Consider the following 26,301-nt stretch of genomic DNA (forward strand, 5'->3'; position numbering starts at 1 on the left):
CGGCTACGTCAGACATTTTCCCCTGACATACAGCACAGACTTCTGACACAGCTGCACAAACACACTCTTACCTCAGAGTTTAACAGACAGTGAAACAGGAATATGAAGAACCCCTTTGAGGAATAAAAGAAAAACAACAGATAACACTAAATGTTGTGAAAGCGCTCCAATTCACATCTGCAAAAGTTCTTACAAGTCAGTCCAGGTCCAAAGTCATTTCAAAAATTATGTCCCATATTTTTTTTAAAGCTGTCATTGTTTGGCGAAGGCGCTATTGACTTTGGAGGCTGTAAACCGTGTGAAAATCAATCAGACTGCTGGTGAAACTGTTGTGTGACACACTAGTGATGCCTGACCTGTAGTGAGTTAAACACTGCAAACATGTACTGGAAAAGCAGGGAGTGGTCGTTCACAGCCAGAACCCCAAAGATCCACGATATGCCCAGGATGGGCAAGAGTACCGCCACTGCTTTAGTCGTAAGCCTAGAAAGACAAACACGCGTATGAAAAAAAGCAAACGCATTATGGCCGATATTACAATCATGATAGTAACTCACTTAACAGAGTTGGCGTCTCCGTGAACCTTATAGTTCTCAGCGCTGATCCTGGATATGATCCGTGTCACAGCTATCAAAATGCCAATGTTCACCTGGAAGGCAGAGATTACAACATTACAAGTGTTCCTTTCATGCTCACCTAATGTAGTGCATTTAACACACCTCATTAACAGCTGCTTACCATTATTACAAACAGAGCAGGGGCTACAAAAGCCCAAATCGCCCCATTCTTCAGAGACAGCCAGCAACTAATACAGGAAAGACAAAACAAGAGGGACAAATCACCTTTTCTCTTCAAACTGGACATCTGTTTACCATGTCATGACCCATGGTGTTGTCATGGTAACTTACTTGCCATCCTCTCCATAGCTGTTTAGTGACGAGGTCATAGACACCACACATATGACAAAAGGACATCCTGAGTAAAGACGTGAACAGTTTTAGAGAGAGATTTCAGAAGTAACAATTTCATGCAGTGATAGCAGTGCCCTGATATACTTAATTGAAAAATACTACTTTTTTTTTCTAATTTATGTATAATTATTATACACAGACTATTTCACAAAATTTTAATAACTCATCTGTCACACTGCAGGATCATTTTAATGATTTGCAAAAAGCTAAATTTGGTTAAAAAATAGTGAGAAACTCAAATATACAAATACACACACTAATAAATATCACATATGGTTTATAATTTATTAAATAATGTTAATGTAAATTTTTAAATATACTATTTCACATTTTTTATTTATACAACTTGAAATTTGAAAATAAATAAATAAATGAATACTATTATTCAGCAAGGACGAATAATTAAATTGATCAAAAGTGACAGGATTTTACTTTGTTACAAAAGATTTCTATTTAAAAAAAAAAAACTGCACTGTTTTCAACATTGATAATGATAAGAAATGTTTACTAAGCACCAAATCAGCATATTAGAATGATTTCTGAAGGATCATGTGACACTGAAGACTGGAGTAATGATGCTGAAAATTCAGCTTTGCCATCACAAGAATAAATTACATTTAAAAATATATTCAAATAGAAAACAGCTATTTTAAATTGTAATAATTCACAATATATACTATATACTGTATAGTACAAAGAGTTTATAGCTTAGTAGTGTTGTCAAATCCCTCTCTCCCTCTCACCATATGTTTTTGTTATATGTGAATGACGTGCTAAAAGACAAATGTTTGTGGGAAAAAACCTGGAACGTTATTGGAGCTAAAAATACCTTGTTGTAAAACCTAGCGTAGAAGTTTTCAGATTATGTCGTAGGAACTAAAATAAGAACTTTTGGACTGTAGCCGGTTGTTTCATGCCACCATAAATAAAGAGCAGTCTGGCTGTGCCAAAGGCTTTTAGAAAGGGAGTAGACTTCAGTCTGAAGTAATGACTTAAGTCTAACAAAGCCTGTTTTCTTCATACACACTGAGCCTATCACCCGTGTCACTATGGATACAAATAAACATGTCTATTTATTCAACACTTTATCATATGTAATAATGGAAAACACCTTCAGTTTTCATGATGCCAACTTTGCATGTTCTAATAAAAGTGTATATTGATTTATTTCAAGGCCTCCTTCTTGCAATGTAATTTTATGTGAAAACTAAAAACAAAAGGCTGATTATAAACTGTTCCCAATAGAGTGAAAGAGCACATGTCTATTATCACATATGCACATTTGAGATCAGGTCAATTAATAACACTGACGGCATCATTAGTGTTGACCCACTAAAGACTCTGCTAAGATTTAATGTCTTTTAATCTACTGACATCTCAGACAGACTGTAATGAACAAATGTCTTCTTTTCCTCCCCTTTTCTACAACACTGCCACATCAGTGACGGCTGAGGGAGGAGGCTGATCTCTCTCAGCACTAATGCCTGCTGTGGGACAACCTAATCTGACTCTCTTGGGTTTGCGCATTACGCTGAATTGGGTCGTTTAAGGCAAATGAAACTGACCTGATGTTTTTCAGGTATCTGTGATATTTCAGTGCAAAAACCTGCATCTTATTCAAAAATAACCTTATCTCATTCAAAAATCTTTTCCAACCAAAAAATGTCCACGTAAAACGAGTAAGCACATGAATTTGTTTATAACCTTGTTCTAATAACTATGAGTTTGGAGTATTTCAAAAGAGAAATTTGCATAAAACACACCCAAACAATCTCAATATAAGGGCTTTCCGATTATAAGGCCAACCAGAGTATGTGATTTTTGTGTACGTGTAGCTCCAGTTATTTGTAAATTTTTTCCTAAATGTGGAATAATTTAATATAAAAGTTATCAGTGAATCATGATTTGTTTATGAAAATGTTTGTGTGCAAATTTCACAAATTCGTGCATACGCACAGTTAGTGAATAAGATTGTCTTTTCAGCTCAAGCTCTTCCTTTATATGTCAATTCTTATTATTATGCATACAGCTTATTCATAAAACTCATCAGTACATGTCTAGTGCATTAATACTATTTACACAAAGCAGTTGGTAAATAAAATATCTTTTGAAAGAGACAATTGTGTACATTTTAGTTATTCATCAAACGATGGTCAAATGATTGAGAAGAGTGTTAAAACTGGGCATAGATTCAAATGCGTTGTATATAAAAAGCTGATTCTGGTGTCTGAATCACAGTGATGCTACAGAATGCCAATAAAGTATGCCAGATTGTGGTGGTCTGCTGCATTCTCCACACCTAGCGCTCAGAACCAGTCTGCAAGATGTTGTACTCACCCCATCCGATTGCATAGTAATAAAAGTGCTTGCTGCCCTCTGACCCAAACACTTTGACCACCATGCTGTAGAGATGCAACCCTTCCACCAGCATCCAGGCGAACGCACACAGGAAGAAGAAATGCAGCAATACAGCCATGATCTTACACGGGAGCTGGGAGAGAGAGGACAAGCGTATAGACAAAATGCACTGCTCTGAAAACTGATCTACTTTGTGAATCTTAGCTAATGTAACACATGTTGTTAAAATTAACATATGGGCGACAGAGTGGTTGAGCTCAGTGATCTCAACACTGACATTACCATAGCAAGATTTCAGCCAAGTCCTCAGACAGAGGAAGCACAATCAAATTAACGAAGTATCAAATGAATCTGTCCGTAATGCCGGAGGCATGTTAGGAAATGAGTGGAGTCATTGGCTCTTTCCACCTTATTAGATTTCTTTATGTAATGACAACATGCTGTTTCTGATACTGATGACGATACGATAATCACCATAGACAACAAACACAATCACATATTGTAATGTTGATTTAATACGAACATTTCATAAGCAAGCATCTTCCAACAATATTTGTGTGGATGCTCTCATTTGAATTTTAGTTAATACATTTTTTTCACTGCTGTTTTTAATGCAGAACTGGGCTCTACAGTGGCTCTTAACAAGGATGACTTAATCAGGGTTATTATCATTAACTAAAACTAAAACAGTTTTTGTTAATTATTATTTTTGAACTAAAACATTTTTGTTAATTAAAATAAAGCTGAAATAAAATAAATATAAATATAAGTATGCAACAAGTCGAAGCACTAAAATTACTAACAAGAAATAAAATAAATAAAAACTACAACTGAACTAAAACTCAAATAAAACTAAATTAAACCTGATTAGTAACATCTGATTAACAGTCAAATGCACATAACAAAACTGACTAAAAATGTAACTTAAATGAAAATGAAAATTGAGAGTATAAAAAATAAATAAAAGCCAATTCAAATTATTAATAAAAATCTAATAGTATATAAAAAATACTAAAATAATACTGGACTTAATAATATAACAGGGATGACTTAAAAGTATATAAATTAAGAAATTATTATTAATATATTAAAATAATCTAAATGCAAATTCTAAAAAAAAACAAAAACATGAAATCAAATTTCTTTTTATTTTCCCTATATAACTATTATTTGTAGTTGAAGAACATACAGGTCTTATTATGTTTTCTGTTATTGTGTTGGACAACAGAGGGCCTTCGAGTCAAAACGGCTGAGAATCACTGATTTAAGATGAATGTTAGATGGACTCACCGTGCCGGGATTGAAGCGGAAACTGATGAGCAGAAGGATTTGAGCGACTAAGATTGCAAATGCCAAGTTTGCATGAATATGGTAACGCTGATTACGGATGGTGCTAACAGACCTGTATGGACAGAAAAAAACACCAACAAAAAAAAACATATACATTTGTAATAGTAATGGTGCAGAAACATTAAACGCTTTTAGTGTTTAATTAATTGAAATTGCAAGTTATTATATTTAATAAATGGAAATGAGAAGTTTAGCCATGTGAATAAAACTTTTTTGACCATATTTAAATAGTAGATTAAAATCATGCATGTTCTCAGAGCATTGTGGGATACTTACGACAGGACAGCAAAGGTGACCAGTGTAATTGCCAGACAGAAAATAGAGATAGAGCAGCCGATGTAGCTAATGGTGGACAGCGCCACATGGTGGGCCTTTGAGAGCTGAGGTGGAGACAAACATGACAGCACAGGCAATGAGATGATGAAAATGGCTGAAGTTGGTTTAGTTTACAGCACTGAAGAGGGTTAAATGTGTTGAAACCCCCAGATGTTACTACAAATAAGAAACACTGAATACCACAGCAACAATCCACTGATTGTAAAGTCAAAGGTTAGCGATGACCAGCTGTACTGGGATTGATGTTTGCATAATATTAAATGACTTGACAATTTCAAGATCATTTCATCAGGACAAACCTGCACGAGTCTGACAATCAATTAAATCATTTCTTTGAACAAGTTGTTTTTTATATATATAGAGAGCACTAACTATTCACAGACATGGTAGACAACAGTAACAGCCCCAGGCTTGCTTTATGTATAAAAATATCTCTACAATCAGTCTCTCTGCACATTAATCCTCAATATTTCTCTTTTCTAGAGCCTGTTATATGATACTGTTCAAAAGATTTGGGTCAGTAATAATATATTTATTATGCATTAAATTGATCAAAAGTGATAGTAAATACATTTACAATGTTACAAAAGATTTCTATTTCAAATGCTGTCGTATTGAACTTTCTATTCATCAAAGAATGTATTGCAGTTTTTATATATAAAAAAAAAATTATCAGCACAACTATTATAGAAATATATATATAGAAATGTTTCTCGAGCAGCAAATCAGCATATTAGAATGATTTCGGAAGGACCATGAGACACTGAAGACTGGAGTAATGACATTTTTAAATAATTACGATAGAATATTTCTTTTAAATTGTAATATTTCTCAAAATGATTGTTTTTACTGTATTTCGAACAAATAAATGCAGCCTTGATGAGCGTAAGAAACTTCCTTCAAAAACACTGAAAAATCAAACAAAAAACATCACTACTAAAAATGAGAAAATTAAGCTAAAATCGAAAATTAATTTATCGCTTTTATCGTAACTAAGCATTGAAAACATCTCATTCTATACTTCTACAACTGATGATCTGGTATTAACCACCTCAAAACATCAAAATTTGACATTATGGAGCCTCATTTGCTGTAATCATGACTTGATACGTGCTAGATAGCATGCTACACCTTATAAGCATCTGTTGGTGAAGAGTGAACAGACTTATTCCTGAACATCCGTCAGAATATAGAGCTGTATTGTTACGGTTCCTCTGACCCAGTGCCAGTAATTGGTACTCAGTGTTGCGTCGGCACGCCGGACCCATCGGCAGTAATTCTATTTCCGTGCGTGGGTTCTATTGTACATTAACTCCGCTTCCTGCCTTGTGATTATCGTGGGCCCAGAATATCGAGGATCTGCGGAGCGGTGGAGAAAGCACGATTTCCTCCAGGCTTGAAGTATTGAGGTGAGCCGCTAATTGAGGCCCCGGCAGAGGCGGGCATTAGCATCAAAGCTCCAGAGGAGATGATTACATGACTGAGCGAGGACAGATTTTCTCAACAAACACATGCAGATGATCGACACAGAAGAGCCAAGCTGCACCTGGGTGCCTCGGTTTGGCTCGTGCACGAATCTCGAAAAGGCAATCTGCCTTTGTGTGAAGCAATATGTCTCTCATCTTCACAAACATGCCCCTACTTAGCGAGTAGTTGTTGCTGACAGGGTCTTTAGCCTGAGTTAAATTCACTCTTCAGCTTTCTTTAAATAAATCAACAGGACAAGGGTTACCCAAATATCAAGCTGTGCCTGTCGTTCAGTATTTCAAAAGGCAGATATTATTTACAAGCTTTCTCTGACAAATGACAATCCATCTGTCCGCCCCAAAGCCAGGCCACAGTCCTCGACCCACACAGCCACACTGTGACTCAAGACGCTTTCACACACAACGACAGGCTTCGAATGAACTAGAAACAAAATCCAGCACGTCACCCTTGGAGAAGTGTCTTAACTACGTCCAAACTGTCTTCTCGCTTAAAGCTCCGCTGCTGATTTACTGAGAGTCTCGGCCAATCAAAACATCAAACCCTGCATGCTGCTGGCTCGCTGAAGACGAGAAACACAGTTAGCATCGCATTCATCGCAGTGCCTTGGTGTTTTCAGAGATCCCTGCTGGGAAATGACCTACATGCTCAATCAAGGAATCTTGAGAAATTCCACTAATGTCAGGGTTTGTTGCCAGTTTTGTATTATATGTCCATATTTCTGGACATCTACAGCTTACATAAGCTTCGCTAGTCAGACCGAATGAGTAAATGAGTGGTTTACTGATTAGAATAACATTGCAATATGGGGGGTTGTAAAATTAGATCATTCATCTCATGAGAAAAAAACACAGGAAACATGGTACATTTTTAAAATATTTTTTTGAGCATAACATTTATAGGTTAGACTTACACTACTGTCCAGTGGGGTCAGTACGATTTTTTTTAAAGAAATATAATTATATACTTTTATTCAACAAGGATGCATTAAATTGATGAAAAGTGACAGCGATTACTATTGTTAAAAAAGATTTATATTTCAAAGAAATTATGCTCTTTTGCCACAAACGGTGAATATGCAAAGATGTCTGCTTGTGCATATCTCTGTAAAGCAGGATTCAGTTCTCTTATTTGCATCAAAGTTATAAATAACAGCAGTGAGGAAATTGCATGCTTTCATTCAGACAGAATGCATTCTTGCATTCATAACAGATAGATGAAGCCTGATAAAATGGAGAAAATCACAGAGGTCTCAAGATGTGTTTTTTTGATGCTGAATGCTTGTTTTACTTGAAACGGAATCTTAAAATGGGGCTCTCTTGGTGAAACTTTGCAGAATCAATACTGATGAAAGCAACTAAGCTGTAAAATGCGTTATTCCTAAGTTTGCAATACTGTAAAAAAAAAAAAAACGAAAAGTATAAACACATCCGTTCAAAATTTTGGGGTCGGTAATATTTTTAAATAGATATTTTTCAGGATTCTAAGGATTTATAGAAAGTCTAAAAGGAAAGCATTTATTTGAAATAGAAACATAAATGACTTTACTGTCACAACAATTAATTTAATTCTCCATGTAGACATAATTGTGTAAAACCTAAAGAGACACACACACACAGAATGAGCTGTAAAGTTCTTGAATTATTTGAATTAACTTAAAATTTTGCCAAAGCAAGCAAGACGAATGGTAATTCATCTATAGCACAAAATAAAACTGGCACCAGACAGAGTCACATTGAGAGTGCCTCACCTCTATGGGAACCACTTGCATAAGGATGGCGAAGTTTGTCAGATGGTTACACAAGCAAATAGAGAAGGACAGGTTTCCATCAGCTCTCACACACCCCTCGTTGGACCACACACCCTCTTTGGAGCTGAAACACACACATACATACAGGTTTAATTGAGCATTACAGTTGCTGGAGTTGTTCATTGTTTATATTGAAACCATACACATTCACACCCTCGCCCAGTGTTAATGGAATTACCAGCGAGTTATTAATCAAATCAGATCTAAACTAAATCAAAACTAACGCAAGATCCAATTAATCTCAGTGAGAGCAAATATTCCAGCTTCATCATTCCATTATAGATGCAGTCATTTATTAAATGCCCTCATGGGAGAAAGAGCGGACGAGCATGACAAAGAATGAGAGATAGAGAAGACAAAAGAGGAAAGGCTCTCACTCCAAATCAAACATGCTCTGTTTCAAATTGGCAAATTGGCTTCGTTTATTGGCTTTAAGTGATTTTTCGGGCATAGATATTATAGTATAAAATTGCTTTTTTATTAAAAACAGACTTTCATAATTTCTAAATGACATGTTTGAATGATGAATTGGAAGAAAGACAGAAAGATTTAAACTGCAAGAAAAATGGCCTGACTGCAAATTCCATTCTTTAAATAGTCAAAATGAAAATGTTTAAATTGCTGGAAATCACAATGTAGATGTGCTAAATGTATAACCATTACCTATTTCTGGCCCTTACATAGGTAATGGGATTACAGTGGGACATAAATATAAGACACACATTGATATATTAAAGCACTTCCTGACAAGCTTTAAAGGAGTAGTTCACTTCCAGAACAAAAATGTACAGATAATGTACTCACCCCCTTGTCATCCAAGATGTCCATGTCTTTCTTTCTTCAGTCGTAAAGAAATTATGTTTTTTGAGGAAAACATTTCAGAATTTCTCTCCATATAATGGAATTCTATGGTGCTCCTAACTGTCATGAACCGGAAAAAACTGAGTTCACGCAGAGCTAGACAAGACGAGCTTTGAGGTTAAAAAGTATATAAATTGTAAAATATTTTTTAGAAAATAACCGATCGTTTCGCTAGATAAGACCCTTCTTCCTCGGCTGGGATCGTTTAGAGCCCTTTGATGCTGCATTTAAACTGCATTTCGGGGGCACCATAGAAGTCCATTATATGGAGAGAAATCCTAAAATGTTTTTCTCAAAAAACATAATTTCTTTACGACTGAAGAAAGAAAGACATGAACATCTTAGATGACAAGGAGGTGAGTACATTATCTGTAATTTTTTGTTCTGGAAGTGATCTACTCCTTTAACAGGAAATGTGAGGCACTAAAAATGACAGATGGAGAGAGATAGATGGGCGAGAGAGAATATACAGGAAGGACTGCATAAATATCCGAGAACAGTAACATTGAGGGTGAAAGCTGGGAATATAAAAGACCATAAAAAAAAAGTGAAAGATGTTTTAAGAATATATAAAAATGTAAACATGAGTCCCACCCTGCAATCTTAATAGTTTTAACAGAAAAAGTATGTAAGAATAAGCTACCAAAAAACTGTTAATTGGATAAAACTTTTATATTAAAGTACTGTTAAAATGTATTAAATGCATTGAGTTTTCGTATGTTTTTTGGAAGTAACAATATGGGGAAAAAAGTATAATTTGCAGTAAAAAAAAAGACATTCTCTGAAGTCACCATCATATTCGGCTTTATATTTGATTTAATTAGTTATTATTTAAATTACATATTGTTATTTTGTTATTATGGTGGTTATCAGTTTATTTTTTAAAGTGCACAACAGATTTTAATAGTTCAAGAAATTTGGAATATTAACATCATATCGAGTAAGAAAAAAACATACAAGCACCAAAACGACATCCCATAATGTCTGTCACTCAGGGAATGAAGGGCAATATTACATTTTTGGCTATATAAATATAAATCAACATTTGTGTGCATAAATACATATTTGAATCTGTGTAACCCACCTATAGTCCAGGAAGGCGCAGTACAGGAACACTTTATTACTTTGGTTTGAGGCCTGGAGCTGCTGTTCTTTACTCTGAAAGACAGGGAACAACACAGTAAACATCACAGTCGTAACACAGTAAAGTCCTTCTCAGACTGCTGCAGTATCAGTGGTGCAATATTGCTGAATACATCAATAGGTGAGATTTCAAAACATTCACAAATACACGCACAGTCCTTTCAAATAAATATATACACTCAGAAACAAGAACGCTTTTCATTAATCAGACTCTCAGAACATCCATGACAGCATGAATGAGTATATCAGGATGGAGTAAAGAACAGACCCAATATTCCAGACAGGAATGGAAACGAGCTGGTAAAGTGGATGAAGGATGTTCGGAAACTTCCTCTAGGACATCATCCAGAGAGAATCGGAAGAACAAAACAACCCTGAACATTCAAAATGTGAACCAGTTGTGGCTGCGTTTGACAGCAGATAGCAATAAAGATATCATTATTAATGTGGTGAGTGTTGAGGAGCACACAGGATGACAAGTTAAACGATAACGTGACACTTTCTGATGACAGTGTTTTTAAGATACTATTATAGTTTTCAGTAACATTTTGAATTAGTTTTTATTTTTATATTTTGTGATTTTATCTTAATTTCAGTTAAAGTTGTGGTAATTTTGTTTTGTGTTGTTGTCATATTAGTTATTGTGTTTATTTTAAAATATGTGTGTATATAGTTTTTATTAATTTTTTGTTTCAGTTTTATTTTTAGTTATTCTAGTACATTAAGTTAGAAAATAAGAAATGTTATGTTGGCAACTATATAGTTGAAGGAAGTTGGAGTTTTTAAATATTTTATATTAAGTTAATGTTTATTATGGTTTTTATTTTAAGTTTAGTTTTAACTATAATAACCCTGACAAATTATTTGGTCAGAATAAACATAGTTTGAGGCATTTTCCAAATCCCGCACATGGCTATAAACGGAACCTTTTAATTAATTTAAGAAGGCGGTTTAACTAATAATATAATAATAATATAATATAATAATATAATGTTGTTGTGTCATTATGGCGGTTATCAGTATATTTTAAAGGACACCATCACAACATATCGTTTAAAACATTTTCCACTATTTTTCAGGTTTTTCTGCATAGCTACAAGTGGATATATATATATATATATACACCAATTAATTTGCAATTTCGGAGTTAAAATTGTTTCTACACCAATTTTTGTGGGCAGTTTTGCGTCAGAATACAATATTCCACAAGACAAAAGTCTAAGTGCGAGCAGATGGAAAGTTTGAGCCATACTGACAGGGACAAGACAGGCTGTGTGATGAGCAGAGAAGAGCGGCTATGGGTGCGGTTCTCCTCTGCGCTCCCCAAAGTTTCTCACTTTCACTCGCTTACACTTCTCTTTCAGAGTCTATTGCCATCCCACTCTCTCTCTCTCTCTAGGCCAAAATCTCATTACTAAAAAAAGCAGGTAATTTTTACAGCTCCATCAGCAAGTCTCTTTCTCTCTCTCCAGTCAAATGAACACAGATGAAGTTGGCTTGGTGTTTGCGGCTCCCCCCTGCCCCGCAGCGCTCGGCACTTGCCAGAGAAGCGTGAAAGCACTCCAACACTTTATTAACAACAAAGGACTTACAAAAGAGCACGCAGTATTGGAGGAGCTCCCTTTCTAACCTATCTAAAGACAGAAAGAACGAAATCACACTTAAAATACCCGCAAAAACACAGGTAGGTCATTAAGTAGAGTTTTTTTAAAAATGAGAAATGAACCACAAGCTTGTACAGGTTTGGAAGGAGTCCTCGAGTATAGCCACTGAGAACTGTACTGGTAAAACTCATCGTAGGGGTTAAACGTTGGCTAGATGTTATGTAACGTTCGATTTTGGGGGGTGCTTGGGGTATTTGGCAGCTGCTATGACATCATTCTCACCGGCCTATCAGATGGCAGCACGATGAGTAATCACACATCAGGTCTATTCAGAGAGCCTGAGTGACATGTGTTCATAATTAAGCAGAAAACACTCATCCCTGTCATGCTGATGGATTGGTTTACACGGTCAACATCGCCAACTGGTGCGTCAGTTTCTCTCCTGATTGGATGATGTTTAATTCCAAGCGTATGCGAGCCTCTGTACTGTGTGTCGCTCAGAGGAATGTGGAGAATGACAAAAATGTGAATATGGATCAACATTCTGGATGAAACTGATGGTTTTGGACAACAATCGAGGATCATAAGGCATGTAAACTGGGTTGAGCCCTGTGGATTTGGTTTAATACGGTTAAAATTTTTCGAAATCACCAAAAGTCACAATAATTGAGTAAAATAGTTTCTGATTTAGCCCGCCTCTCATCTCTTTTGTCAAAATATGAGACTTCTTCCACCAGAATGTGCCAGAAGTTAATAGAAAACAACCTCACAGCTTTGCTCTATTTGGGTCTTTTTCAAAGTTCCCCTGAAAGCTTCACGTGGGTGCCAAACTTCCTCACACTTCACACCCAAGTGAGTGATCTCTCCATCCACTGGGGATCGTTTGAGGGTGGGAGGTACACATATGTGCTGGCTGTAACATCACAACATGGCAAAGGCTTAGCTCATGATTATTTTTTAAAACATGCACATATAATTTAACATAAATATATATAATTAATACGCCTACCATTAACACTACCTTTCAAAAGTTTAGGGTTGGTAAGATTTTTAAATTTTTTATGCTCACCAAGGCTGCATTTATTTGATAAAAAAATACAGTAAAACAGTAATATTGTGAAATACTATTATTTTATTCCATGGTCTGTCTGAATACTCAATTCTGATTGGCTGGCAGGTATGCATTAAAACTGTTTGATGCACAGGTAGTTCCAAGTCAGTTTAATCACCGTTCTATTAGTGTTGTCAAAAGACCCGGTACTTCGGTACCAAGTCGGTACTAAAAAATGAAAATGTTACGGTACCAGGTTTTTTTAAGTACCGGTGGTACCGAGTACCTGGTCAACCTGGTTCCTGATGCGCTATCCGAAAGGTGCGCAGATGCGCTCTCTTCATAAAAGCACTGAGACGTGGTGACATCAAGAGGAGGAAACACACCAAACTAACAAAACACTTTAAAGACAGACACCCGGATCAAATGAAAGTTCAAGCAGGTAAGCTTCATTGTGTTTCCCATACATTGATTTATTTGTGGCGGCCCGCCACAATATCAAAACTGACCGCCACAAATAGATTTTCCAAAAGGCATTGACTTCGTTGAATAAACATGAGCACTGTGTCAAAGTCGAAACCCAGTGCGGGTGTTTTTATATCACTGTATTTCTGAAGGAAACCGACTGTCTTCAGGAAATAATGGATGTTATGAAGATATTTGATTCATATGAATTATGAAGATATTTCATCTTGCCTGTAATGTCTGAGCAGCGTTTGTGAGCACAGCACTTATTTGATTACAGCCGTTACTGGGGAAACCTCGATCTCTCCCGCTCTACAAGCGCCTCCTGCTGGCAGAGAATGAATTTGCATTTATACGCCATCACAAATTGAGTGCAAGTCTGTGGGAAACACCGCTTCTGTTATGAATATTATTCAATATTTTAATTTGAACGTCGGATTGCAGTGAACGCTGTTATTAGAGTAGTTCATCGTTAGCATAAGCGCGGCTAACGCTGTACCGAATACTGAAATTTTGGTACCGTGACAACACTACGTTCTATATTAAAATATTTTTGCGTACATACAGCTTTTTTCAGGATTCTTTGATGAATAGAATTTTCAGAAGAACAGCATTTAGTTAAAATTAGAAATATTGTGAAACATTTTAAATGATTTTACTGTCACTTTTAATTAATTTAATGCATCGCCGCTTAATAAAAGTATTAATTTCTTCTTAAAAAATCGTATTGATCCCAAACTGGTGGTGTATAATAGGTAATAATATTATCAGCAATATTCTAGCAGTACATAGTATAATATGATATTCAAATACTTAAAAAATTATTAAAACAACAGCACATTAAATATTTTTTAAAAATAAAGTTCTCATTGCACTGTGACTTCTGTAGTCTTGCACCTATTCAAGCACTCAAATAAACTTAATTATTGAATTTGATTAGATCAATAGTTACGAATTCACTTTCGTAACATTTCGGCTTTACATATGAGAGGTTTGGGGTTCTCATCTGCCCTTAGGCATACATATATCATCACAATTTATAACTTTACCTTAAAAAGGCAATAGCAGTGGGAATCTGAAGGGCTGACAGTGTGATAGAGACGTGGGAGTATTGCGTCTATACTTTTGGGACAGTACCCTTGATGCCTGACTTTTATGACTAACCCACTGACTAACTGAAGGAAAAACTGAGCTCTAGCAGTACAATAAAGTCTATATTTCATTTATGCAACACAAGAACAAGCCTACAGAATTTCCCAAGTGTTAAAAAAGCAGTTAAATAGCGGTCTGTTCTCTCAAAAAAAGCAGCCAAAAAGCTGTTCAAAATGTCTCATATACTATTTTACAATTCTTCTGGATCAATAAGATTTTCATTAGTTAAATAAAGTAAATTAGGTAAATACTCAGGTTTGGCATAACATTTTTTGATGGACTGTACTTTTAAATACTTCTTATTCACATAATGTCTCTCTTTTTTCCACAAACACATACGCAAAAGCACATGTTGGGAAGGGCCTGCTAAACATCTCCTCACACATTCTCTCTGATTGAGACCAAACCCTGTTACACACCATATGAAACATGCTACTGTTGGTATGCTGGTTAATGGCACTGCACTTGGGTATATTTAAAGAACTGCTCAATCTAAATAAAGCCTGGCTGGGCTAAATTTAAATCCCAGAGGAGCGTAGTCCAAGCTTAACACAGAAGATAAATGGTGAAAAGTAAATGTAGGTTTTCGGTGTCTCTCCCGTTCTAGTCACAGGCTCTGTAATTACATACATCTATGAACAGGCTGGGCCGTAATTTAGAGCAGCTGCTTCTGTAGACAAAGAATAATGTACTTGTAAAGTCACTGAAAATGTAGAGATCTGTTCCATCAAAAACTTGGAAATGAGACAGGAACAGGAAATATCGCAAGCCAGATCTGAACCAGTGTTACCCAAGTAAGCATGGATCACTGTGTAGGAGTGCTAACTACAAACTTTAATCTGATTCTCACAAAATCACAATCAGGCCCATGCCACACAGCTAAATTTAGCTTCAATATATGCTATTGTGATCGCTTTATACTTGGCTATTCTTGATCATGGCCTATAATCCATGAGAAAAGTTCCTGCCCACAAACAGTGACATAAACAGTCACTGTTATATATACTGTAATAGTATGTTATACTGCAATAAAACAATTGCGTTGACGAAAATATCGTTATTTTGACCTATCTATGCCACTTTCAATCATTTTCCCTTTGTTTTGCCACAAAATGTTTAATCTTTATGGATTTGGGTCATTTAAAAAGTTAAAAACTGGAGATTTCAAGTAACAGGTCTTGTTTTTTGTCAGCTACGAATGAGAATCAGAATCGTTAGCACGAGAAACACTTTAAGAGAGAGCGCATTTCAAAAGTTAATAAGTGTATGTGCATCTTTATAAATATCCCTACATCCATGCGGTGAGACTCGGCTGACGTTGGGCGAGACTGAGGCTGTATAACACCAGCTCTGCGTGGTGAGAGCAGAAACCCAGAGAGGGGTCAGCCGGTTGTAGGACGTCCTCCGGATCTCTGGAAAAAGCTAGGAAATGGTTGAAGCCTCTGTGGAACACTAAAACCTGGATCCAGTCAAGGCTAAATATGCAGTGGAACGTGCTCAGGTGATCGTGTGGGGACATTTTAAGAGCTTAGTGGTATTTCTATCATAATATTGAAGAAACACAAGCTTGTTTTCTTCAACATTTAACTGTTAGAGTAACAAGGCAAGGCTGAACTAACAGTGTAAAGTCTAAATTTGCAGGCATTTTAGAGTACAAGAGCGGCAAAGGGAAAGAAAGAGAGATACGGAGAGGGAAAAAAGGAGGAGGCCACACAATCCGCAGCCGTTGGCTACAGCAGGATCGCTTGAGCCAGACCATCTGCTATAGATTATATTGATTCATCTGAGAAAGCATGAGAGAGGAAGGGGAAATAAAGACAGAGGGGGACACCAGACCAACTCAAAGACACATTCAAAGAAAGATTGGAGAAGAATGAGTGACTGAGTGAGTGTTTGAATAAATGAGTGGGTGAGCAATCAATGATTGAGTAAGTAGGTGAATGAAGGTGAGATTGAATGAATGAGTCAGGGAGTGAACGAGTGAATGAATGAGTGAGCGAAAGAGTGATTTCCACAAAAATATGAAGCAGCACAGCAGTTTATATATATATATATATATATATATATATATTAAAGGGATAGTTCAACCAAAAATTGTAATTCCCCTATGATTTACTCACCCTCAAGCCATCCTAGGTGTATATGACTTTCTTCTTTCAGATGAATACAATCTGAGTTATATAAAAAAATGTCCTGGCTCTTCCAAGCTTTATAATGGCATGAATGGTGAATGGTGGTCGGGGGTTTTGAAGCTAAATAAAGTGCATTTTTGGGTGATCTATCCCTTTAAGCATTTAATCAGCAAATTAGAACATGATCATGATCATGTGACACAAAAGACTGGAGTAATGGCTGCTGAAATTTCAGCTTTCCATCACAGGGTATAAATTACATTTAAAAGTATATTAAAATAGAAAACAGTTCTTTTCAATTGTAATAATATTTCACAATAATACTAGCCTAATTACCCCTAGCCTAAATAGTCTCTTATTTTTTAAATATGGAAATTAGTTTGGCTGAACTGCTCAGTAACTTGCAACACAGTCTTTAAAACCAACATGAAAAAGAATTGTGATAAGATTGTGGATTGTGATCCTACATGAAAAAAAATTGTGCTATGATATTTTTGCCACTGAATGAAATGGGGCAGTGAATGAGGGAATCAATGAGTGGGTTAGCGAATGAGTGACTGAATGAATAAGGGGATGAGTGAATGTGTGGATAAATTAATAAGTGAATTTGAGTGAATGTGCAAGTAACTGAACGAGTAAAGGATTGAAGTAAGCGAATGAGTGGCTGAGTGACTCAGAAGAGTCTTTAAAGGGATAGTTCACCCAAAAATAAAAATTTGATGTTTATCTGCTTACCCCCAGGGCATCCAAGATGTGGATTTGTTTCTTCAGTAGAACACAAACGAAGATTTTTAACTCAAACCGTTGCAGTCTGTCAGTCATTGAGATTGTAGATAGAGTGTCAATGGTCCATTTGAGAGATAGGTGGTGGTAATGCACTTATAAGTCTGCGATCTGCCGTAAAGCAAGAAGAAGAAGAAGACGCATCACGCGCCGGCTGTTGAGAACACGATCCTTTCGCATCTTTACACATCAATGTATCTTCACGAGCCGCAGGGTTTAATTTGGTTTTGTTTGTGTATGTTTTTTTGACTCTCAAAGCCGTGATTCCCATTCACTTCCATTATATGACTGACAGACTGCAATCTCTTTAAGTTAGTATTGAAAATTGTGTGAGCGAGGGAGTGTGTAAGCAGGCGCTTGAGTGAGTGAGTGAGTTCAGACAGGAACTGGGTGTGCGAGTTATAAAAATTGTCTGGCGGTGAGCACTGCTCATTATCGTACCTTTAAAAACTGTACTATGTGGACAACAAAAGTACTCAGTCATCCATCAAAATGTGTGTTAGAATTGGTGAGATTTTTTACAAGTTGTATTGCCATTAGGGCTGTGTGAATCTGTGATTATATCTGAACCACAGCGGAAATACTTTCTGGTCAAAAAACTGCTCGCGGTTCAGTAATTCACCCATAAACATCTTTACTGGACACAAAACCACATTCACATGAACACAGCACAATGGATCATCCATTGTGCTGTGTTCATGTGAATGTGGTTTTGTGTCCAGTACCATTCACCAATAATGTCCAGGCTACTTCATATACACATCGAATTTGGAGGTTCGTTGTATTAAAATTAATAAACAGCCTCTAGTAATGCCTTTGGTTAGTGTAAACATATGTGCAAGTACACGTTCACACACAGCGCGACAGATGCACGCTCGCGCTCAGTATGTGTGGCGTCTCTGTTTCGTGTCTGCTCCGCTGAAGCTTTATTAGGTTGTAAAGGCAGGGAGAGCTTGTCAGAAATCTTTTTTTTAATCCTCTTGATTTTGACACTGAGCATCGCCAGCATTCCTCATGAAATCACTCTTTCCATTTGTTCACCTCGTGCCAGTGAGAGGCCAGACAGGTGAGGAGTGGAGAGGGAAGAAAAGGAGAAAAGAGATGGAAAGATGAGATGAGGTAATGAGGTGATTGCTGCTTTTAGTTTCTCGATTGTTGCTTAGGTTGCAGTCTTTGTAGTTTAGGGATGGGTCAGGATGTTTAACTAGCCATCCAACAACTGCTTAGCTTCAATATTTTAGTGGCAGCGCTTTAAAGCGTAAAAAACATTGAGACACAATTTTGAGGAAAGTTGCATCTATATTCATCTCCTTTAAATTTACAAATGGACAAGTTGGTTGATAAACAATTAAGAGTAAACTAGTCCACTGCCAGACGACAAGCTATAGCCATCAAAGCACCTGTTTTGTAACAAATCCACTGCCTTGAACAATAAATTACAATTAAAACAATAATTGTCAGACTTCAGTAATGGCTGTATTTAGTGTTCATATCTACTGCTAAAAAGTTTGATCATTATTGATCAAAATAAATGCAGCCTTAGTGAGCATAAGAAACATTTTTAAAAAGAAACAAATAAAAACATTATAATAAATAAATAAATAAAATTACAGACCCCAAACTGCGTGGTGTCTGTTGAACATGATCCTAAATGAACTTTATTATAAAGGGCTTACTTAAGACCAAATAGTTGACTAGTCATTCAAACAACTCCTTAAACAGTTGATTTTGAAAATATGTAGCTTTGCAAATCTCCAGTGTATTTCAAAGGCAATAAACCAACACAAATCTCGCTCTGATCACAGGGGGAATTTCCCGTGAGAAGCGGCGACAACCTCCAAGAAAGCACAGACAATTTATATTTAATTCACTAATGTTTAACTGTAGTTGAATCATTCTACCTAACAAGACATTGGCTAAAACACAACACAGAGACCATTATCTTAAACAGTCTTATCACTGTACTCCATCACATATGCAGTGACAGATTATTGATCTAGTGATTCAGCTCACATACATTACTCAAGAAACACTGGCCTGACACTAATGCCTCTGTTCTGGACAGTCCCACACATAGGAAGCCAGTGCCCCAGGATTAATTAGACTATCACTCAAACTATGACCAAAGGAAATTAAAATGTCTGAATAATGTGTAGCATGGACATGCAAAATTAAAAAAATATATATATACAGTATACTGGAAGTCAATGGCTACTGTTAACTGTTTGGTTACCAATATTCAGCAGAAGAAAGTTAATACAAGGTTTGAAACAAGTGGAGGGTGAGTAAATGATGACAGAATTTTCATTTTTTGCTAAACTATCTCTTTTAGCATGTTTCTGGATTTACTCTTTTAGCAGGCTCCTTTTATTCAGCATAATGGTCTTTGTACAAAGACACATTTCCATCAACAAACATCACCGAAATAAACATCTCTCACAAAACCATAAAAAGCCAGCAAAACAAACGTTAGTCTCTATAGTTACATGCATGCCATCATGGTTTTGATTTGGAAAGCTCTAGAAATGCTTTTAAAAGAACAATGAAAAAATAAACGACTGCTCATTTAAATATTTTTTTTTCTTTGAGGGTATTATGCTGTATATGAGTTTCTTGTTTATTTAATGAAACAAGTCTTTGTTTAGGAGGGTTATGACAGAATGCAAAGGTTAGCAGGTCTTATATAACGGTCAAGAGCATAGTGAGCTGTCAAATGTGGGTTAGCTGATGAATAACGTGTGTAACGTGGTGTGTGAAATCCAATGCTACGGTGAACTCCTTGTTTTTTTTAATAGCAAATACTCTCCAAAAACATGCTGTATTGGTTGACTTGTCTACATGCCATCTGTATCCATTTTTGATGGGTTTCCCATGGAAATTTGGCAGACAGATGCATCCTCCACTGAGTCTTAGCATCTGCGCACACATGCCAAATAAACTCCTTGTTAAACCAAATCATCTTTCCCTTCTCAAAAGACCTCAAGGCTTATGGCTCCAGCATTCAGAACCACTTTTCTTTTGGAGCAAAGCTCTAGAGGTTTCAGAGCTGAAAAAAAAAAAGTGCAAGGAATGATGCAAACCGAAATGGATTTCCATGGTTAGTCCTGGCAGTTCTAAACTCTGGGGTTCTTGTGTAACACGGCTCACCGAAAGACACAACCACAAACACAGTGATAGCAGCAACAAAAAAAAAAAAAAAAGAAAGAAAGAAAGCAAGAAAAAAAAAGTGGTCTTTGAAAGTTTTCCTACAACTAATTAGAATCATTTCTGTTCCGTTTAAGAAATATAAAGGGATGATTCTGGTTAGACTAAAGTCTCAGAATAAATCTATGTATCAATCAAACCTCAATGTTCAGAATACACTGTCACAAATGGCCTAAAACGTGTGGGGATGCAGTAGAAATCTCACCAGTCTCTCTTCACATGCATGACACTGTTTTAAATGACCACTTGCCATAGAAACACAAGATACTATTTGAAAGCTTCCAAAACCATCAGATACTCTAGCAACTTAAATTAGGCCTAAAATATTGAGACAGCTATGACTGTAAAAAGTTATATTTTTTGTCAAAAACAACTTTTCTTCTTTTCTGTTGTGCATGTCTTCTCTCCTCTGGAAATTTACTTTCTCTCACCGGCTTGGTGCTGAATCTGCCAGGCCAGATCGGTCATTAATATGAATTTATGTTCATTTGCATTCGGTCTAACTGATTTGCTGAAAGCCAGATGTTGGTTGATGAGTGTGAGTGCGTTTGATCAGCTCACTGCTAAATTAAATGGTTGGCTGAATTTTCTGCTTGATCCTAAAGCCGTTGTTGTACACATTTTTTTCGTCATCTTAGTCAAGCAAAATATATATATTTTTTAAAATATGTATGATCTTCCAAACATACCAAATAACTGTTATACACACAAATGCACACAAGCACCCGCACTCCTGACTGAACGCCAATATCAACAAAATGAGGTGAGGATTGATGTTCTCCTACCAGCTGATGCGTGAGGACGATCCGGATGAGCGGCTCAGTGGACAGGTTGAGTGACAGGGCAGGAGAGGGTTCCACCTTCAGAGAAATAAGATTACTGGCCATCTGGATCTTATGATCTTTAAAATCCACTGCCTCATTTATCCTGCAGAGACGGACAGTCAGTTATTGTCCACACTTCAACTACTGTACAAACTCTACATAATGAGCAAAGAAAACGATGCTAATGACAGCTATCTGCAAAGAACTAATATCGTACCAATAATAACACGCAATGGTAGCATTAAGATAATAATAATCATATCTAAAGAGAACAACAGCAAGATTGTGATTTTGTTTTTATAGAATAGCTCATTAAACAAGAGGTAATCACTGGCAGTTACATTATTCAGTTACATTGTCTGTTTTTGCTCTGCCAATGAAAATAGTTCCAAACTAAGCCACAGCAGAATTAGTCTCAGCCTCAGACGTCACACCCACGTACCGTTAGCTGAACGTCTGATGCATATGGCACACAAAATTGGAAACGCTTCAGGAGTTTCGAAGTCGTCATCTGATTGGTTAAATTCTACAGGATTTCCGGGAGACGTGTTTCGCGTTCTTTAATGTTCCGCCTGGAAACAAATATGCTGTGATGCCAAACCCCCCCATTGAAGAAGAAAGCCGTCGTGTTTACAACTGAATCAATGAGCGTTTATCAGGATCAACTAAACGCTAGGTCTTCAAAAGTATGTGAAATATGTAAAGTTTGCGGTACAGACTCTTTAAAATACGTCCAACAGTTTTACACACCGGTCTGTTATTGTGGGGACATTTCCACGCCCCTAAACATGATGCGGCACAAAACAAAACGTGATTGGTTGCTTTACCTGTCAGTCACATGGCATCTTGGGCGGTCCTTGGCCATTCAAAGCAGCCAAGGTTCCCAGACCTTCTGCCGCCAGTCTGAATGTCTGGCTACGCGAGACTACAGCAGAATCAACTGTTCAGCATCTCAGAGCAACAGTAGTGCTGTTTGTTTTGTTCCTGAGTTAATCAGTGTTTCTAAATGTATCTGTTGAACTAATGACTTACTTACTTAATGAATGAATCAGTGTTTTTAAGTAAAGTCACATTTATTTTCATAGCGCTTTATCCTATAGTGATTGTTTCAAAGCAGCTTCATAGCATTAAACAGGAAGTAACAGAATTTGAACAAATAATTTCAATGAGTGATTTAATGACCTACAGGCTGCATCCGAAATCGCACCACTCAATATTTTAGTGAAGTATGCAATTTCGGATGCATTCACTCACTTGTTTTCTAAATGCAGGGCCAGATTTTCAAAAGAGGGCCCCCCCATAACCACCCCACATCGCCCATTGTACACATCTTACACTGACACCTTATTTTAAAGCAATGTTATTTTAGTATCATTCAGGTACTATTGCAGTTTTTATTAATATTTTGAATTATTTTTTATATTTTCTGCTGTCATTTTGATTTTAGTTAAAGTTTTAGTAATTTTATTGTTTGTTTTTGTTGTTTGTCAATGTCTATATAGTTATTAAATTTTATTTTAGTTATTTTAGAACATCAAGATAAACTAAACGAAAATGGCAAATGTTGCCTTGTCAACTAGCTAAAATAAAAGTGTTTAAGTATTTATTTCAGTTAACATTTATTTTATTTCAAGAAACAAAATGTTTTTAATATGTCTAATTTTAGTTAACTATAATAACCCTGGTGTATAAAATGACCAAACTGTCTTTAATCAGAATCTACTCAGTATTTATCTTTCAATACATAAATATGAAGATATATTTACTTATTAAGCACTTTTAACATTTTTTAAACATTTAACATTTAGACATTTAAATAACTATTTAACAGTTTAACTGTTTATTTAACTGTTGCTTTCAGAACAATGTATAGAACAAAATATATTTATTAATACTTGTGATTTTTAAATCATATTTAAATATTTGACGTTATTTGATAAACACCAAAGTGAATAAAAAAAATCTGAATGGCTGTTTGAAAACATGTAAATACTGTTTGACTTCCTTTGTACAGGGGTAACAACGGTAACGGATGTATTTCTGCTGTTCCTAAAGCGCCACCTCCTGTCAGAGAGTGAGTGAATTTGCATTTTTATTCAGCCCGTCTGCTGCTTTTGTTCAAATCAATGAGAAAATCTGACTGAACTTTTACGCAGCAAACGTGCAGTGTTGTAACTGGAAAATAAGAAAATGTGCGTTCTAAAAATCTAAACCATTCGGATAATAAGATATCTAGAATTATTCACGTATTTTGAAGGGCCCATGATAACAATACCATCCATTGGCACAGCACGTCTTCGAAGCGCTCGCAGCACGATGCAGCAACCGCCATTTAAACAATATATTTTCAAAATCCTTGCTCACTTTCTTTTCTCTTTTTCCACTTCTCTGCAGTCAGCACCAGTTTTATAGTGCCGCCTCTTCCTTTTTAAACATTAACACACGCAACTGAAACTTTATCAAAATTATTATTACCGAGCATTACTGTCTGAACCTTGACATGGGTCCCCCTGGTGGCCACGGGGCCCTATGCAACCGCGTATATCGCTTATTAGGTTGGGCCGGCTCTGACTAAATAAAACTCTGTGGTTCTTTTGAACCAATCAGTTGAATGAATGATTCAAAGACTCACTTGTTTCCTTGCTAAATGAATCAGTGTTTTTGAACAAATCAGATGAATGAATGATTCACTGACTCACTTATAAAGACGATCTCTTGTCGCCACCTACTGGTGTAACTCATCGCTAATGCACAAACTGGCAGTCTACAATACTGTATAACTGACAGCGCATATAACATTTGTATCAATTTTATTTTGGGTTCTCATGAATGTTTAGACATCAACAAGATTTTACCCTGCAGCAGCTCTCAGCTCTGTTGGCCAGTTCAGTTACACAAAAAAGAGGCCAGCTGAGTTCCAGAGCTGTGCTAAAAAAACAAACAAACAAAAAAAAATTATTTGAGATAAGTACTGATCATGGCTGTGTTAAGATGGAAAGAGTGTTATCAGTCGACTTAATGGCTGGGAGTATCAGACGCAGAGGCCCAGATGACAGAGAACCACAGTGATAAAGACAAGCTCGCAAGAACATGATGTACAACAGGAAACACACACACACACACACACACACACACACACTTTACCTTGTTTGTAGAGGGCTGATTTTTTTGTAGTAGTTGTGCATTTTGTGGTAGAAAAGTCCCACGATCGTGGTCTGAGCTGCAGGGGGAAACATACACAAGTATTAACATTTGATCACAGATGCATGTGTGTGTTGAAGAATGTGTTGTGCTGCCGTTGAAATGCACAGAGAGGATAGACTCATTATCACAGACACTGCATGCATTCCTCTCACTGCAGCTCTAATGGGAAAGATGTGTGTTCACACACACACGCAAGAAGAGCGTTTTTTCCTGTCAGCTTGATTTTTGAGCAAAGTCCACTCAAAAATCAAGCTGACAGGAAACATCGATGTAGTACAGTATCGGCAAGTACCAAAAATAAAAGTATCGGTATCGGGCGAGTACTGGAAAAAGTGGTATCGTGCATCCCTAATAAATACATATGGCCATTTTCACCTAAGTTCAACTTCTGTATTCGCATGAAAACACAATCATTATTATCATAATTTGACAGAAGATTTTGTGTAAATAACCTTGTAAAATAACTGTTGTATATTTGTATATATACCAACTGTGGGCAATTCATCAGTGCCTGAATTAGAACCACACAATAATTGTATAAATAATTTACATTATGATTGGGATCAAAGTATCATTTACAGTATTACATTTAATTATACTACCATTCACAACATGCTTTTTATGCAGAAGTTGAGCACAGAAACCACTTAGAGGCATTTAAATTAGTCTAGGCCAATTATTAACAACAACCAGTTAAAGCAACCTGATCACAGTGGCAGATGAAAATAAATGCTGAAATCACCAGACACTCAAGAGTGCCTTTTATTTATTTTTTGTAAATGTCTTGATTAACTGATGTCTAATAAAGCAATAAAATGATTCAGCAATTTGAGCAAGACAAAAATCGAGCAAGCAGCTGTAAATATGATTTAAATAAACAATTTATTTTATATTTTCATTTTAATTTTAGTTTTGGTTTCAGTCATTTTATTATGTGCTTTTCTCATTTTTTTATATTTCTATTTAGTTTTTCATTTTTATTTCAGTTTTTAGTTTTAGCAATTTTATTACTTCAACAAACATTTTTGTTGTTACATTTTTACGTTTTTCATCTAATATTTATAATATCCAAAATCAGTTTTTAATAGTTTTAGTTAATCAGAACAATATCAAAACAAATGAATAATCAACAATCATTTTAATTACAATCTGCTTGTGAAAAAAGCACCATAGTGGTGCTTATTTGCAGTTTTGGTTACTGTGAAACATGCTGAGAACTGTTGCAACTTATTAGTGTTTTTACAGGTGTTAATGGACCGAATATGCAATATCACTGTGCCCAAACTAACTCTTCTGAGTTGGGCTTCAGATGAGCTCTGGGCCAATAACCTCACAAACCAATGGGCAAAATCTCTCTACAAATGTTTTTATTAAGACTAAAAGAAACTTGGCCCAGCGGAAATACGGAGTGTTTCAATGTGCTCCTTCTCTCGCGGTCTTTAATTGGCGTATAAAAGCTCTGCTAGTTTCTGCTAATGAAGTGTACCATATGTCCGGCAGCACAGGAGAAGCGGTTCAGTGGCACATGAATGCCAGTGCTAGCGTTTATGTGCCATTTCTGATAATAG

General features: G+C 36.2%; 1 protein-coding gene across 1 annotated transcript in view; it reads right to left on the reverse strand.

Annotated features, from left to right (window-relative positions):
- LOC107753172 (adhesion G-protein coupled receptor D1-like) overlaps positions 1–26,301 on the reverse strand; it is a 45,316-nt gene that overhangs the window by 1,951 nt on the left and 17,064 nt on the right. The window contains exons 12-23 of the mRNA XM_016569298.1: positions 24,674–24,749; positions 21,491–21,632; positions 10,256–10,329; positions 8,251–8,374; positions 4,956–5,059; positions 4,620–4,731; positions 3,309–3,462; positions 909–975; positions 739–805; positions 558–649; positions 357–483; positions 72–113 (exon numbers count right to left, since the gene is read on the reverse strand). Of these exons, the coding sequence (XP_016424784.1) occupies positions 72–113; positions 357–483; positions 558–649; positions 739–805; positions 909–975; positions 3,309–3,462; positions 4,620–4,731; positions 4,956–5,059; positions 8,251–8,374; positions 10,256–10,329; positions 21,491–21,632; positions 24,674–24,749 (1,181 nt within the window). The remainder of the gene's footprint in view (positions 1–71; positions 114–356; positions 484–557; positions 650–738; positions 806–908; positions 976–3,308; positions 3,463–4,619; positions 4,732–4,955; positions 5,060–8,250; positions 8,375–10,255; positions 10,330–21,490; positions 21,633–24,673; positions 24,750–26,301) is intronic.

This window comes from Sinocyclocheilus rhinocerous, unplaced genomic scaffold (assembly GCF_001515625.1).
Source record: "Sinocyclocheilus rhinocerous isolate Xijiao unplaced genomic scaffold, SAMN03320098_v1.1 scaffold20, whole genome shotgun sequence".
Lineage (NCBI taxonomy): Eukaryota > Metazoa > Chordata > Actinopteri > Cypriniformes > Cyprinidae > Sinocyclocheilus > Sinocyclocheilus rhinocerous.